The sequence below is a fragment of the Impatiens glandulifera genome, chromosome 1 (assembly GCF_907164915.1).
Source record: "Impatiens glandulifera chromosome 1, dImpGla2.1, whole genome shotgun sequence".
In the NCBI taxonomy this organism is placed as follows: Eukaryota; Viridiplantae; Streptophyta; class Magnoliopsida; order Ericales; family Balsaminaceae; genus Impatiens; species Impatiens glandulifera.
The window spans coordinates 130,712,431-130,730,178 of record NC_061862.1 but is presented as its reverse complement, the minus strand read 5'-3'; the positions used below and the strand labels follow the sequence as shown (position 1 = coordinate 130,730,178).

At 36.5% G+C, this 17,748-nt stretch overlaps 1 protein-coding gene across 1 annotated transcript; it reads right to left on the bottom strand.

Annotated features, from left to right (window-relative positions):
• Positions 1–4,965: 4,965 nt before the first annotated feature.
• Positions 4,966–7,650, bottom strand: LOC124919787 (G-type lectin S-receptor-like serine/threonine-protein kinase LECRK3). Its single transcript, XM_047460121.1, has one exon. It carries the CDS (start codon positions 7,547–7,549, stop codon positions 5,126–5,128), a length of 2,424 nt encoding a protein of 807 aa, XP_047316077.1. The 5' UTR covers positions 7,550–7,650; the 3' UTR covers positions 4,966–5,125.
• Positions 7,651–17,748: the final 10,098 nt, after the last annotated feature.

Sequence of the window (17,748 nt, the reverse complement as noted above, 5' to 3'; positions counted from 1 at the left end):
ATTTGTAATCATAGCACAATAATTAAACTATATTTATTAAATAAGTAATTTCTCCAATAATAATAATAATACTTAATTTGAATTTGTCAGTCGAGAACAATGATTAATTTGATTATATAGGTAGAGTAAATGAATATTTGGATCGAATCGTGGGTTCACCCGTTCGAATCGGTTAAAAATAAAATAAAAAATGCTACAGGTATATTTCGAACTTTCTACCTAACAAAAAACAAGTAAATTTTTTAAACCAATTAGGCTAATAAGACTTTATATTTTAAATTCTACATAAAATTTGATGAACGCGTAAAATTTATAACAATATAATCTATATATAATTTTTTTATATAATATAAAGTTATTCAAGATGTAACTTATATATATATATCTTCAATGATGCGTTTTTTATAATTATAATGGTTGCGTTCTTTAATGGTACGTTTTTCAATGGTGCTTTCTTTCTTATATATATTATGATTGTTGAAATAATTTTATAATTATATATACATACAAAAATCCATAAAATATAATAAATTCTTGTTATTTTAATTTATAATGTTCCTATATATGTATATTTTAAAAACTATATATAAATTAGAAAAAAACTAAAAATATATTTAACAAAATATGTTCGTCCACGTAGGGTGATTCAGAGCATAAGTTCATGCCGAAAAGTATAATAGAATGTTGGGAATATCAGTTTAAGTAAAACAAACATTGGTGATAAAACTTAAGGGTTCGTCAACAAAGGGTAATTCGGGGCCTAAAATCATGAGGTGTAATCGAATGTTTAAGAACGCACCATTGAAGACCGATAAATTCTTTCACATAGATTGAGTCAAAACTAAAAGAGATAGTCAATTTAGATGTTATATATGGCTGCAAGAGATTTTTATAATTTTTTTAGTATTAAAATTATTAATTATATATATATATATATATATTCATAAAATATAACAAATATTTGTTATTTTAATTTATAATGTTTCCTATATATATTTTATAAAATATATAAATTAGAAAAGAAATTTAATTTTATATTTAACTAAATAGGTTATGTTTTTAAAGTAATTGAATTTTTTATTTTTTTTATTTATTATTATAAAAAAATAAGACATTTGTAACCCCAGGAATTCCATTACGTAAATAATTGTATAAAATTATTAAAAAGGGCGTACCTACGATTGCGTTGTTATAACTGAGTAAAAACCATGAAAATATCAAAAAAGTATTAAAATTTAAAAATAGATTCTAAATGGGGTCTTAACCAAAATATTTTTTATATTCCAAAAATATTTAAATATTAATTTCTGACCTTTTAGGATTATTTGAAAATGGATTGGGGTTCCAAAATTATGAAAATAATTTTAGATTTTGAAAAGTGGAACAAAATAGGCCTTATGACTAAAGTCCTAGGGTCTGGGTCCGATTTTGCCAATTTGGGCTCGGATGGGCTTGGTCTAGACTGGGATGGTCTGGATTAAGGCTAGGGAGCATGGGTCCATGGATCTGGAGGGCTTAGTCTTGGGTTCGGGAGGCTCGGTCTCGAACTCGGATTGTTCGATCGAGGGACTGGAGGGCTCGGTCTTGGGGCTTAGGAGGCCCAATCCTATTTTTTGGCTGTTTGGTCCTAGGTCTCGGAGGCTCGATATCAAGTCTAGTTTTTTTGTTTGTGGACTTGGGAGGCTCGGTCCTAGGTCAGACCTATCGATCTGAAGTTGGAAACCTCGGTTAGATTTCTTGGTCCTTACTCAAGAACATCGGTCTTAGGTATCGGTCATAACTCAAGAACATTGGTCTTTGGTCTCGGTCTAGACTCAAGAACATCTGTCATTGGTCTCAGTCCTAACTCAAAAACATCAGTCCTTGGTCTTAGTCCGGACCGAGAATTCTCGGTCCTATTTCTCGGTCCCAGTTCTACAAGACTCGGTCGTTGGGGACCGAGTGTTCTTGAATTGTTCAAGAATTGTAGGTCTTGTATCTTTTGATACAGATCCTGAAATCATGATCTGTAATTTGCAATTAAGTCATATGATTGTAGGGATTAAAGCCCTAACCCTAATCAAGGTCAATCAATCTCTATAAAGATCAATTTCTTAAAACCGTTTTTAGGTCAAATTTTGGGATATTTTGAATTAAGCCATCTCAAGGCCTGATTCTTGTTCCATTAGTTTTGAAATGATGAACTTAGTCGAACATAACCAAAACAAGAACATCATTCAAGCTCTGTAACAATTTTTGAAAACGAAATTCAAATATATTTTTTCAAAATTTTCTAGTTTGATCAATATTGATTGGGATGTTGTTTTAATGATCTGAAAATCATCCTAACATGTTTACAAACATGTTTAGCAACTATTTGAATACAAAAAATTCAAACTTAAAGCTCAAGAACATGAATTTCAAAAAATCCAAAATTTCAATCTAATTTTTCGTTTTAGGTTGATTTGATCAAAACTCTTTCAACATAAAATTTATATAACATCTAGAGAATGATTCTAAACAAAGAAATCACATAATTAAACTTTAGAACAGATCAAACCGATCAAACTTGGTAAAAACCAATTTTCAATCACAAAATGAAATACAATGGTTCTAGATGCTTACAAACAGTTGTAGCACACTCCAAGAATACATTGAAAGCTTTCCATAAGCCTGGATCAAAGCTTTGATCGTCGAAAATGATTTTCACAAAAATCAGTTTGGCCGGAATCTTTGATTCTGTATGTAATATGTAATAATTGTTTGATGGATTGAAAGGAGAGTGCCTAGAGGGTATTTATACCAAGCTAGGTCAGTTAGCTTGGACGAATTCAACTTCAATTCGTCGACTGAAGTTCTTATCCCTAATTTGATCTTATCTTCGGTAGCCTAGTTCTAGGCTAAGGTGGAGATTCTAGGCTTAGGGATAATGATCGTGAGGATAAGACAATCACATGGGAGGATAAGGATGGATGATGTAGATGAGTTTGAGCTTCTAGAAGAATTGTCAACGATCGATCACGTTTTCGGCGACCCCCTTCATCGACAAAGAAAATGTATAAAATGACGTCGTTTTGATTTAATGAACACGTCGTTAGGCGTTCCGTTGAAAATCCATCCGCGTATGGGCGATCGGGCTAACGAGGTTAGCGACTCGTTAGTCGATCCTATGGACTGGGCGCGCGTTCACTTAGCTACAGCCGACAGGCATGGCTGATTCCTGGGTGCTGGATGAAAATCTAGCGCTGATCCGATGGCTGAAATCTCTATTGCAATTTAATTTCCCATTTTCGGCTATACACGATTATCAAAATTATTTTTTTAAAGGGTTATTTGAAATCAAAATTTAATATATTTCTTGCGTTTTTCTTCACCAAAAATTCTAGAAAAAATATTTTTGAAAACATAACAAAAATTATATTCATTATTTTTATTTTTGGATAATTTTGGATATTTTTGAGTATTTTGGGTATTTATTTAATTGTTTTAAGCCTTAAATTATATATAATTTATAAATTATGTTTAAAAATTATAATTAAATAATTTTAACCAATTCTTGTATTTAATTTGGGTAAAATAAATACACTATTTTAAACTCAAATTATTTTTAAATTTTTATTTAATTTTTATAATTAGAGTTTAATTATTATAATATTTAATCCTAATTAGACTTTTAACCTCTTTTTTGAGTTATTTTAAATTTAAAAATTCAAAATATTATTTTAATATTATTATAATTTAATAATATTATTTGTAGATTAGAGTAGTCAAATTTTCATGTTTACAATATCAAATATTATACTTTAAATAATATTTTATAATTGACTAATAATTTAAAAAGAAATTATCAACATATATATTTAATATAATATTATTTAAAAATACTGAAATTAATAAAATAAAAAAATGTTTGTTAAAAATAAAAATAAACACTATAAAATAAATTAATAAAAATATTTAAATGGAAAAATTAAAAATATATTTAATTAAATATGTTAAGTTTAAAATAGATTGAGAAATATATTTGAGACTTATTTATTATTATAAAAAATAAATTAAGATACTTAAGAGAATTATTTTTTTATTTAGTTATTTATATATCTTTATATATTAATTTTAATAATTTTTATTGTAAAAATAAATTATGATATTAAAAAAAACATTATTAGCACATATTTTTTAAATTTAATTATTATAATAATTTAATTTTTAATATTTGTCAAATTATCTATTATAATAATTTATTATTATTATTAAAAAGACCTTGTAACAATTTTATTATCACATTTTTTTAATTTATATGTATATATAAATTATTTTTAAATATTTTTATATTTGTCCAATTATATATTATATTAATTTATTTAGTTTTAAATAATTTATTATATTTAATTTATTTATTATTATGTTTTTTTTATCAATATCAATTCTTACTAAATTTGGTTATTAAATAATCAAAATTATTATAAATATAAAAAAATTAAATGAATTAATTAAATGAATTAATTAAATAATTTTTTAATTTTTTAAATAAGTATATAATAAAGAATATTAGACCAAGTAAAATTTTATATAATTTGATTCAAAATTTGTTGATTGATGATTTTTTTTTATAAATTATTCTTCTTCCCACATAATGAATGTTGTTTATTTATATGTGTTATATCTTTTTTTTAAGATGGCTTAAACTTTAAATACTTGATAAATTTAAAAATACAATTAATTATTAAATTTATTTAAAATATTTATATATAAAAGATACCCGAATGTACATAATCATGCTAGTTTTAGTAAAAACAATTAATTGTGAATGACTATTCTTAAGCGTAACAAACACGTATCTTAACTTTTTCATTTATTTATTTTTTATTTTTTTATTATGAAAGTAGGTCACAAAGAATTTTCACTTTTTCAATTAAGATTCAATCAAAATAAAAAAGTAATTAAATGAAAGAATGAATATGAAATCATATGTGAAGGTTAGTATGAAATCAACCTTTAGTCCAATTCATATGTATCTAATGACACTTGTTATAACACCATTATCTATTATGAATAGATAATTTTATTTTGAAGATTCAAGGAAAATTATTTTCTTGGCATAACAAAAGGGCATTCCTTGAAGCACCATCTTATTAAATAAACATTAGTTGGTTGACCAATATGGACATGGAGGAATGGGTACTTGGACAATTCCTTCAAGCATTTGAGAAACCTTTCTCATTGACGGCCTAATAGAAGAGTCTTCTTGTATGCACCAAATGGCAACCATCACAAAACTCTTCAACGTCTTGTTATCAACCAATGCAGCCTCATCATTCCGAACCAATGACTCTAATTTCCTTTCAATGTAGCAATCATACACCCATTCGGTGAGGATCGGTTTGTCTTCCATGACATCTTCCAAGCTCCTTCGACATGTGATTAACTCGCAAAGCAATACGCCAAAACTATAAACGTCAACCTTGGCCGATATGGGTACATTCCTAAACCATTCCGGAGCAACATAACCTTTTGTACCACGAATCCCAGTATTGGTCTTGCTCTGGTTGATCACCAATAATTTTGCCAAACCAAAATCCGAAATCCTAGCATTGTAGTTCTCGTCAAGCAGTATGTTCTGAGGTTTTATGTCACAGTGTATTATTTGAGTAATGCATTCATCATGTAAATACACAAGTCCTCTAGCAACTCCTATAGCCATTTCAGTCCTCAACGACCAGCTCAACTTCTCGTTTCCAAAAAGAAGGCTCGCCAAGCTTCCTTTGCTCATGAACTCATAAACCAACATCCTATGTTGTCCCTCGTCGCAGAACCCAAGAAGTCGGACAAGATTCTTGTGGTATGTTTGGCTAATGGTGTTCACCTCGGTCCTAAATTCCTTCTCTTTGTCTTGGATGACAATGCTATCAAGCTTCTTGACAGCAATTGTGGTCCTTGTAAGTGTGTTTTGCATTACCCCTTTGTATACCGTGCCAAACGCTCCTCTTCCAATCTCCTCCTTGAACCCGTCAGTTGCTTCCAAAAGCTCTCTATATTGAAAACAACGTTGATTCCCTCCGGCAATGGTTTCGGCAGTGGTGGTTTGAATGTATTTCTTCTTCTTGTAAACTATGAAGAATCCTAAGCAAAAGATGATGAAAAAAGATGTTCCTAAGAGAACCGACCCAACAAGAATTATAGTCCATTGCCCCTGTTTCTGAATCTGGTTCGTAATCATCGTGGATGGAGGTGCCAACGGAGGAAGGCTGCCTTTTCTATACTTAATAAGAGCCTTTCCATTTAGATTTTGATCCTTTCTCCCATTTGAGAGTGGAAGCTTCTTCATCCAACAAGTATCAACTCTAAAAATTGCAACAGCACAGAAACAATCTTGCAAGCATGACTCTCTGCATAGTTGTTCACTAGATGGATTCAATTGTCGGTAATCAGAAGTAGGCCAATCCGTGTCTAACAGCTCCTGGAAATCGTATACATCTTTCAAAGAATCGACCTCCAGCTCCTCATCTCGACAACTTGATGTGAAACTCGGTTTGCAGCTACCATAAGTATTATTGGGATCAATCAAGGAGAAACCGATGGGACATTCGCAAACTGGCCGCTTGTTGTCACCTAGCGTGCATACATTATTATACCCACAAGCTCCGATTCCCTTCACCCCATTAATATTAAGACAAATATTATCCGGCTTGGACCAAATAGGAGTCCAATTTGGATTTCCAGTGAAGCTTTTAGGATGGTGATATTGAGTAAAAACCCCATCAAAACCAAGAGTCGCCCGATAATAACTGTCTGGAGGCATAATCAAACTGTTGGGAGTAAGATCTGATCGTTGTCCATTTCTTCTTCGTATGAACATGTAGCCTGTGGAATCATATATCACCTGGAAGCCAGAATTTGATGAGTTAGAAGGATCATATGTGCCACTTATATAGTAGGCATCATACGCATAGTTTGTGACAATATCACGGATATTAAGTACGAGGTTCCCATCTCTAAGGAGCCGAAGTTGAAAGTGTCCTTTTGAGAAATTATTCTCCGATTGTTTCGAGAATAATACACCATCAGATTCAATTATTTGCGTTGAAACAATGGTGTCAGTTGGGTTTTTGAAACTCTCCCATACTGCTGTGCTGGAACCCGTACGAATCAACACGAAATTACCCGTATCATTCATAAAACTATAGGCGACTTCTTCGGTTATACCAACAGATGACCAGATAGACCTTCCTTGAGGATCATACAGGTTTAGGCCACCTTGTGCTGAAAGCTCTAGTCTTGATCTTTGACTAACGGGTTGTCCATCATTCGCGTACCAGATGATGGTTTTGTCTGGTATTTTGTTATACCAAATTGCAAGCAAGAATAGGTTCTTGTCTTTGAGTTGACTAAACCCAAATGCAAAATCAGAAGAAGGTGAAAGCCATGGAGTAGTATCCTCTGTTGCTGTCATGAATGAGCCCACCTGAACAGTGCCGTTTACTTGAGAAAAAGATGAAAATGGAAGGAGGAACAGAGTGGAGAAGAAGACGAGGAAGAGATATGTATTATGATAATTATGAAAATTCATTGGTACAAGCTTCACTTAGATATGATGAAACTGATTTAAGCATTTGAGAGGGAGGGAGGGAGATGAATGGTGTATGTAAGGAAGGAGAGGACAGACAGTTTGAACAAGTCAATCAGAGAAGGCAACGGGTACAACACGCGATGGTGCAGTTTCTCCGAACCTGATTTTTATTTTAATTATATCGATCTATGTTTTTTTTCACAGTATTTTCAAAGGTCTTTAACAATTTTTTCAAAGGAGAAAGTTGCTTCCAATCTTCTTTACAGCTATAAATGTTTGTAAGAACACATCAAGGACCTTGTTTTTCTTCATAATTGATGACTGGTCTTTTCTGTTTTTCTTTTTTCTGTTTTCACAGAAGACATCATGTCCCTACCATTTAAGTGTGGGAAATTTGACGAAAAGACCCTACTAATTGACTTAAATGCGCCGGTGACCGGCGTCTAATAATAATTGCACAAATGATCCCTTCCAATTTTTGGGACGAAATTACCCCGTCGCATTACGCGACGGAACCCTAATTCTTTATATAAATTCTCGATTTTTTTTTTTCCATTTCTTTATTTTTCGTTCTCTTTTCTCTATTTTCTCCACGTTCTCTCCAAACCCTAGATGGATCTAACAACGAACGAACGATTTTGCTCTTTTCTAACGAACGAAGAACGATAATCGAAAACCGACGAACACAACGACAGACAAAACCCAATGCTCTCTTTTATCATGTGATTTATGTTCTTATTTTTATTGTAGCTGTATTGAATGTTTTTGTGTTTATTTTTTAACAGATTCGAGATTCAAGACTTGATTCATGTGGATTCGAGATGTTGTTGATTGTTGCTGCAATTTGTAAGTAATTGGTTGAATGCACATGATGATATTGCTGCATTTGTAAGTTCTTGGTTGTTCATCTTGAATGCAGATGAGGTTGGATGCTCGTCTCGCGATGATTTAGTCCCGTTTCAAGATTCATGTGATTCACTCCTTTCTCGCGAGGGTACGATCGTCTCACGATGGGCGGTCCCTTCTCGCGACGACACGATTGTCTCGTGATGGGCGGTCCATTCTAGCGATTGGCGGTCAAGTTTCAAGATTTATGTGATTTGATCCCTTCTCGTGACGGCACGATCGTCTCACGACGACACGACCGTCTCGCGATGGGCGGTCTATCCCTTCTCGTGATGGGCCTTCTCACGATGGGCGGTCCGTTCTCGCGATTGGCAGTCGCGTTTCGTGATTGACAGTCGCGTCTCGCGATTAAAGTCGAAGAGGCGCGCGTTTCTGCACGTGCCATACTCTATTTATAAGTATGACACGATAAATATTTCATTTCTTCATTTCTTCACTTCGTCGTGACGACTCGTCTCTCTCTTGCCTCTACTTAACTTCACTGTTGTCTGCCTCGACGAATCTTCCAGCTCGTCTTCTCATTCCTTCATTGTCTTCATTAATCAGGTTAGTTTTAGTTTTTGGTTTAGGGTTTATGTTAAGGGTTTCGCGATGGTCGGTCGCGTCTCATGACAGTGTATTTGTTATTTGTTATTACTGTTGTATTCGTTGTTAAAGGTTTTCACCTACATTGTTCTTGGTTTCCACCTACATTATTATTGTTCCTTTTGTAGATGGCAGAAACCACAATTTGTGACTTTCCTTGTATGATTTCTTGGAAATGCGCCCACACCCTCAATAAGATAACTGACAAGTTGGATAAAATGAATATTATGGAGAGGAATCTAAATACCCAATTCAAATATTTATTCAGAGCCCCGGGCTTGTTGTTCTCAAGAACAATAGTCCATCAGATGCTTCTTATGAAGGTAAGGTCAAACTCGAAGGAGATTATTTTCTTGGTGAATGTGGAGGAACTGATATTTGGTATGAAGGAGTATGCCATGGTTACAGACCTTAACTTCGACAAATTTCCTATGGTTGAACAAAGAAGAAGATCAATGCCGAAGTTGTCCACCTCCGTTGATTAAATATTTTAACAGGAAAATCATTGTATTATGAACAACTTTGAGTCTTGTTTTATGTCATGCACTAAGAAAGAAGATGCATGGAAGAAGAAGCAAGAGAAGGAGAATGAGAAGGAGAAGAAGAAGAAAAAGGAGGAGGAAGATGATGATTTCAAAGAATTCAATACTCCTCCTACAGAAACATTTGGGCGAAATAAGAGGATGAAGAAGCCAAAGATAGATGACTCGTTCATCAACCTTTTGGGATAACTGACAAAGACAAATGATCCAATAACAGTCAATCCACTTCGAAAATTTAAAAATCATCTGCTGGATCAATTATAAACATGGATGAAAGATCCAGATACTGATAAAGAAAAAATGATGTCATTAATTTCTTTGTAGGGAGGGAATTATTTGATAGAATTCTAACATGATTCACCTGACTCGAAGATGCGATAAGTCGTGCAATTTATCTTTAATGTTATTATCGCGTTCTTTGATATAAATGTTAGATAAAATTAGACCGGTCAACAGAACTTAACACAAATAAACCTTCCATGCAGGAACAAAGAACCGGACCAGTCAAAGTACCCAACCGGATTGAGAAAACCGGCCGGTCAGATCACTCAACCGGTTAAGAAGCTCCACCGGTCAAGTTATCAAACCGACCAGAAACATGACCACACAAGGAAGGCAAGATCGGTCAAAACCGAAGTCTGGAAACACCAGATAGTCGGTCATTAACCGACCAGAACCCAAAGCAATAATCGGAAGTCATCCGGTTAAGTCAAATGACCGACCAGCATAAGAAGATACTTCAGGTACCTGTTGAGAATGATACCAAAGGAACAGACTGAACATTTCCATATTCATACAAGTCTGAGGAAAGTCTGCAGGCTGCAGAAGACAGTCCTATAAGATCTTTCCACTTCAGGATAAATCAGAAATGTAATCTTCCAAGTACAGACAACTGTCTAACCGACAGTTACCACATTGAGTAAAAGACAAACCTAGCCGATTTGTCCTATATACTGGAAGAACAGACTGCCAACTCTATGAGGTTGACCGCCAGGTCTGAAAAGTTGACCTCCAGGTCTGAATCACTGAACCTCTGCTCAACCAATCAAATTCAAGGAAATGAAATATGACCGTTGGCATATTTCACATATAAAAGGAGTAGATGAAGAAGAGTAAATGTGAGACACAAGAGATTCTACGGGACACAGTGAACAATTAATTTACAAGTGATAAGATCGTGTTCTCTCTCTAGAAAAAGCCTAAGTGCTAAAGTTGAAGTGTGTATTTACAATTTCAGCGCAAATTGTACGGGTGTTATCGAGCAGGAAATAAGTCTCGATCGGATTGTATTTGTATTCCTTAGTGAATATCCTTCTCGCGGTTGCGAGAGGAAGGGGTGACGTAGGAGTTTTATCTCCGAACATCCATAAAAATCTGTCTTGTTATTTACTTTCTGCTGGTTCTACATTCTAACCGACCTGTACTAACCTACCTACACCGCTCTAACCGACTTTACACTACCTAAACCGAATCACCAAGTTACAAAAAACCGACCCATCAATTTCCAAACCTGTCCTACTAAAAACCGGTTCTGCCTATCCTGTAAGTGTGCTGCTTCAACCTGAAACAAACCTCTTCCGCGCTTGAACCTGGTTCAAGGGTTTGTGACAATTTGTATAGTATTAAAACCCCAGTGTTAATCTCTAACCAGATTAATCACCACCCTTTAAGTGAGACGCGTTGACCGGCCCAAACCCCGGTCCTCCAGCCGCGACCTAGATCCTAACAATTGGTATCAGAGCAGTTAGTTTCAATACTCAAGCAAGCATGTCGTTTGATAGGCCCCCAATGCTAGAAGGTGATGACTTTGCCAACATGAAGGCACGCATGCACCTACACTTAATCACCATGGATGATGAGATATAGTTCATTCTGGCCGAAGGACCGATAATCATTGACAAGGACAGGAAGGAATGGACAGCTGAAGACAGGAGAAGAAATAACCTGGATAACCATGCCAGAAACCGGATCTCCAACAGTGTGGACAGAAACACGTACTGCAAGATCAGAGACTGCAAAACCGCAAAGGAAATATGGGACACAGTTATTCAGATTTATGAGGGAAATGAAAGAACTAAGGAAAACAAGGTAATGGTGGCCACTCAGAAGTTTGAAAGCATCAAGATTAAACCGGGAGAAACAATGAGAGAATACAATGACCGGTTCACTGGTGTGTTAGACGAACTAGCAACTCTTGGCAAGAAGTATGATAACAAGGAGGTCATCATGAAAGCGTTAAGATCTCTTCCAAGTGCGTGGGACATAAAGACAATGGTGATGAGGGAATCAAACTGCCTAAGTAAGATGAAATTACACGATGTATTCGAAGATCTTAAGGCGTATGAGTTCGAAATGAGATCTATGACTGAAGAAGAGGTTTCGGCTTCAACCTCAACCAGAGCACTGATCACATCTACAGAACCGGCTGCACCTGCACCAATCAGAACCGCCGAACAGTTCACCGAGGATGCCATGGCAATGCTTGCATAGAAATTTGGGAGGTTCATGAAAAGAAGCCAACCGACAAACTACAACTATGGTGATAAATCCAATGTAAGATGCTATAACTGTAACTATTTGGGACATTTCAAGTGGGAATGAAGAAAACCTAGGAGAGATGACCGGAAACCGGATAATCAAAATAATCGAAATAACTACCAACAAACCGGTGAAGGAAGTGAGGTTCAAAAAGCACTGATAGCCGATGATGGAGGAAGTCTATGGGCTCACAGTGACAGTGATGATGAACTCACATGCCTCATGGCAAATGAGGAACAGGTATTTGACTCTCCTTGTGAAGAATTTACTAAAGATGAGTTATACAATGCATTGAATGATATGGTAGCTGAGTATAAGAACCTACTAGCCATGTTACCTAAGCAACTCAACTTTAGAGCCGACCCTATAGTACCCATTCTAACAGAACCAGAAATACCTGCTTTAACCGAACCAGAGATCATAGAACCTGATGAAACCCCTACCTTAGAAACCGAATTAACATCTGAACCACCACTCAAGACCGAACAGTCTAGTGAACCAGCTTGAGAACTAACCGAAGAGGAAAATGCCCGCCTCCAGTATAAAATGGCCGCATATAAGAGATCTAGTGACATGGTAAAGAAGATGTGTAGCTATAAGAGACACTATTTTTGCATGTTTGGTTTAGGTTACAAAAATGATATATCCAAAAACCAAAAACCTGTAGACAAAGTAAGGTTTACAAAGAGTGACCTTCCTCTTATAAGTTTCATTAAAAGTTCCTTAACCGCTGAAGAGGAGTTGACCGCATACTATACGGCAGAAAACTAACCTACGTAGGTCCAACCGACTCTGAGAAGTGGCTTGACCCTGAGAAAAGGAAAGCCGACCTGCTCAAAAATAGGAAAGCCAATCCTCAACCGCATAGGTCAAACCACAAATCACCCTCATTTAAAGCCTTCGTAGAAAAACCGAAATATACAAAACCGAGTGCCAAAAAGACGGTCAAGACCTTAGCAAAGAAAGCTGTCCGGTTTGTCAAGGTCTGGATGCCCAAGGGACTAATCGCATGTGGACCCAAATAAATGTGGGTACCAAATAGTTGTAAATATGTACATTTTGCAGGATTTAAAGAAACGGCTAGGAAACTCTGAATGGTACTTGGATAGTGGTTGCTCCAGGCATATGACCGGGAACAACAACCTGCTAACCGACATCAGAATAGAAACCGGTGCACTAATCACCTTTGGTGACAACTCAAAAGGTAGAACTGTGGGCAAGGGTAAGATTGTCCATGGTAACCTAACAATTGATAATGTACTCTTAGTTGAAAACTTACGTTTTAACCTACTAAGCATTAGTCAAATGTGTGATGCTGGATACACGGTAGAATTTCTTAAACATGCATGTTTAGTTAAGAACTCTCAAGGTATCATACTGCTAACCGGAAATAGGCTAGGAAATATTTACAAGGTAGACTAGAAAACTAAAATGGAATATCCTGTATGCATGATAGCCAAAACTGATCAAACCTGGTTGTGGCATAAAAGACTAAACCATCTAAACATGAAAACCTTAAACTATATTCGCGGTAAAAAGTTAGTCGACGGGATTCCTGACATAGTATTTAACAAGGACAAGGTTTGTTCAGCATGTCAAATGGGTAAATAAACTAGGTCAAACTTTAAGAGTAAAGGACACATTCAATCTAACCGATGCCTAGATCTTCTTCACATGGATTTATTTGGACCAATTCAGGTCATTAGCCTAGGAGGTATGCTTTACACTATGGTAGTTATTGATGATTACTCTAGATTTACATGGGTAATATTTCTACCATCCAAACGTGACACCGCATCAAATTTGATCACACTTCTTAAACGTTTGCAAAATGAAAAATCAACTCGCATTAATAGTATTAGAAGTGATAGAGGTACCGAATTCACCAATAGTACCTTAACCGCATTTCTTGAAGAATCCGGTATTAGACACGAGTTGTCTAGTGCTAGGACTCCTCAACAAAATGGCCTGGCAGAGAGAAGAAACCGGACTCTCAAGGAAGCCGCACAGTTCATGATAGCCGATTCGGGCATTGCTCAGAAATTTTGGGCTGAGGCTATCAATACTGCATGTTATACACAAAACCAGTCTTTAATTAACAAATTTCACAACAAAACACCGTATGAGGTTTATTTTAACAGAGTTCCTAACCTCAAGTATCTTAAAATTTTCGGTTGTAAATGCTACATACATATAAATGGTAAAACCTATCTTTCTGCCTTTGATGCAAAAACCGATACTGGGATCATGTTAGGTTACTCAGCAGTAAGTAAGGCATATAGAGTATATAACAATAGAACCTTAACCGTGGAGGAATCACTTCATGTTGTTTTCGATGAATCGGTTGAAAGTAATACTGCATCAGGCTTTGATCTACACAACAGATTGGAAAATAACAATATCCATTATGATAGTGAAGATGAGATTCCGGTCTTCAGGCGGTTTGTCCATGACCAGATGGGTAATACTGAAACCCAGCTGGATCAAGCTGTCCCACGACAGGAAGCTGACACCCCGGTCCAAACCAAGGAAATCGGTCGGTCTGACAATCCTACTCAGCCTACCGATATGTCTAGCCTTGATCAAGCAAACGGTAATTTGGTAGACATCCCTGAACCGAATTTCAAAATAAACACTAAACATCCTCCTGAGCAGATTATAGGTGACCCTTCAGAACCTGTTCGAACTAGGCGTCAAATTCTGGAGGAATACTTTAATTCCGCCTTTATATCCCAGATTGAGCCGAAAAGAATAGATGAAGCATTGTCAGATCCGGATTGGATCTTGGGAATGCAAGAAGTATTAAACCAGTTTGAGAGTAATAAAGTCTGGTACCTAGTCCCTAGACCAAAAGATCAACCGGTCATAGGAACAAGATGGGTATTTAGAAACAAACTCAATGAAGACGGTTTGGTCACGAGGAACAAAGCCAGATTAGTGGCACAAGGTTACAAACATGAAGAAGGCATTGATTTTGAAGAATCATTCGCCCCTGTAGCTAGGATTGAAGCTATTAGGATTTTTCTAGCCTTTGCTGCATTCAAAAACTTTAAGGTTTTCCAAATGGATGTTAAAAGTGCATTTTTGAATGGTGACCTGCGTGAAGAGGTATATGTTGAACAACCACCCGGTTTCAAAAATGATGAATTACCCAACCATGTATACCGATTAAACAAAGCTTTATACGGTCTAAAGCAAGCACCTAGGGCCTGGTATGACACACTAACCGCATTCTTGTTAAAACACGACTTCACCATCGGTTCGGTGGATAAAACGTTATTTAAGTTTGAGAAGAAGGAACATATCTTACTTGTTCAAATCTATGTAGATGATATCATCTTCGGTTCAACCGATCCTAAGTTATGTGATAAATTTTCAAACCTGATGACTAACAAGTTTGAAATGAGTATGATGGGGGAATTAAGCTTCTTCCTAGGTCTTCAGGTTAAGCAACTCGAAGAAGGAACGTTCATAAGCCAACCCAAGTACACTATGGAGCTTCTAAAGAAATTTGGGATGGACACATGCTCCTCAGCGGCTACTCCAATGAGCTCATCGGTCAAATTGGACAAAGATGACGAGGGTCAAGCGGTAGACCTGACAGCTTACCGGGGCATCATCGGTTCTCTTCTATACCTGACAGCAAGTAGACCGGATATTCTATTTGCAGTCGGTGTGTGTGGAAGATTCCAAGCCAATCCAAAACAATCCCACTACACAGCCGCAAAGCGAATATTGAAATATCTAAAGGGAACACTTGATGTCGGCCTGTGGTACCCAAAGGATTCATCATTTAACCTAACGAGTTATTCAGATGCAGACTATGCAAGTTGCAAGATTGATAGAAAAAACACCAGCGGAACATACCAATTCCTAGGTGACCGGCTTGTTTCATGGTATAGCAAGAAACAAACATCAGTTGCCACATCAACCGCAGAAGCTGAATACTTGGCGGCCGGAAGCTGTTGTTCACAACTTCTTTGGATCCAACAATAACTAAAGGACTTCGGTGTCACAGCCGAAGAGTCTCCGATTTTCTGTTATAACACAAGTGCCATAGAAATCACCTACAATCCGGTTCTACACTCTAGAACCAAGCACATTGACATAAGGCATCACTTTATTCGGGAACATGTCATGCTAAAGCATATCCGGTTGGAATACGTACCAACAGATCAACAAGTAGCCGATATCTTCACCAAGCCTCTACAGGAAGCTAAGTTCTCTCAATTCAGACTTAACCTCGGTTTAACCGACATTAGTCAGATCATCCCTAAGGATGCTTAAAAGGGAAACCGGTTCGGACAGACAAAACCGGTAATTCCTCCTAAATTGTCGGATTTCAAATCTTCCAAGGCATCTATGGAAGAACCGCCTGGTCTATCAGACAAAGTATACCGACCGGTTACTTAGTGCATGCACCAATTAACCGCATCGGGACGAACAACTGATAACTGACCGGTTCATAAATAGTTTATCTTAGATTATTTGATCTTTGAACAAAAGCGGAATAATTATCTGTGTTTAAACTTATCTGTTCTGAAACATTGCCTTTTCAAAGTAAAATGGTCACACCTAAAAAGACGTGAAGATTTGATATCTTTCATGGTCCAGGTCTATGACCAACATCCTAGGCTGTAGACATGCCTATTTTATGCAAAACTCTTTATCCTATGGTTAATAGACATTATCACCTGTATTACCTGGATAATAGGCTTCTCTCTCCACTAGTATATAAGTTGAACAAACCTTAAACAAAACAATCACAAGCTGCATAACTCTTCCTCTCACTAAGACAAATGTCTCAGTTTCCAAACATCCTTCAAGTGGATTTCGACTCTGCTCAAAGCACTGAGCACTATGAGGTCTTCAAGATGATCAAATCACTTGAAGATACTGGTCTCCAACACTTTCTAGATGATAAACATATCATCTATTCTGAGTCTGTCCTGGAGTTCTTTTATAACGCCAGGATCTTTCGTGGAACTCCTCACTTTGACACTCACATCCAGTCAAAGGTTGGAGGAATCGTTTTTGATTTTACCGAAAATGACTTTGCCAGATGCTTTAACCTACCAAAGTAGGGGCTAACCGACCTCAACATACCGGCTGAACTAAAAGCCGAGATCTCCTTAGCCTTTGCCCGGTCAAGCCATCTAGTGGATGACCACGGTGCTAAGTCACTATTGAAAGCTGAATACCAGCTTCTCAATGATATAATCGGTCGAAGCATCCTGGGAAGGGATATGACCAACACATACTGCACCGCTGCCTTCAACATGATGGCTGCTATAACTACTGGCACACCGGTCAATTGGTCGAGGGTACTGTTCGACGTCCTAGTCTGGATGATTGGCGTCCAAACAGTCGGCCTCGTCCCTCAAATAAGCTGTCTGCTTATGGAGCTTGGAGTTCCAACATGCCCGGGGGAAGGGCTGAACCAAGCTCAAGTGCTAACTAAAGAAGTAACCGACTCTTTCTATGAACGGTTTGAGAAGGTTTAGAAGAGGAAGAACCGTCACATCCACTCCACCGGTCACACCAACTCAAGCGGATATTAGGTCACTCCCTCCTACACCCGGTCATTTTGCTGCACGCACCGGGTGTATCTTTGTTCAACCTCCTTAT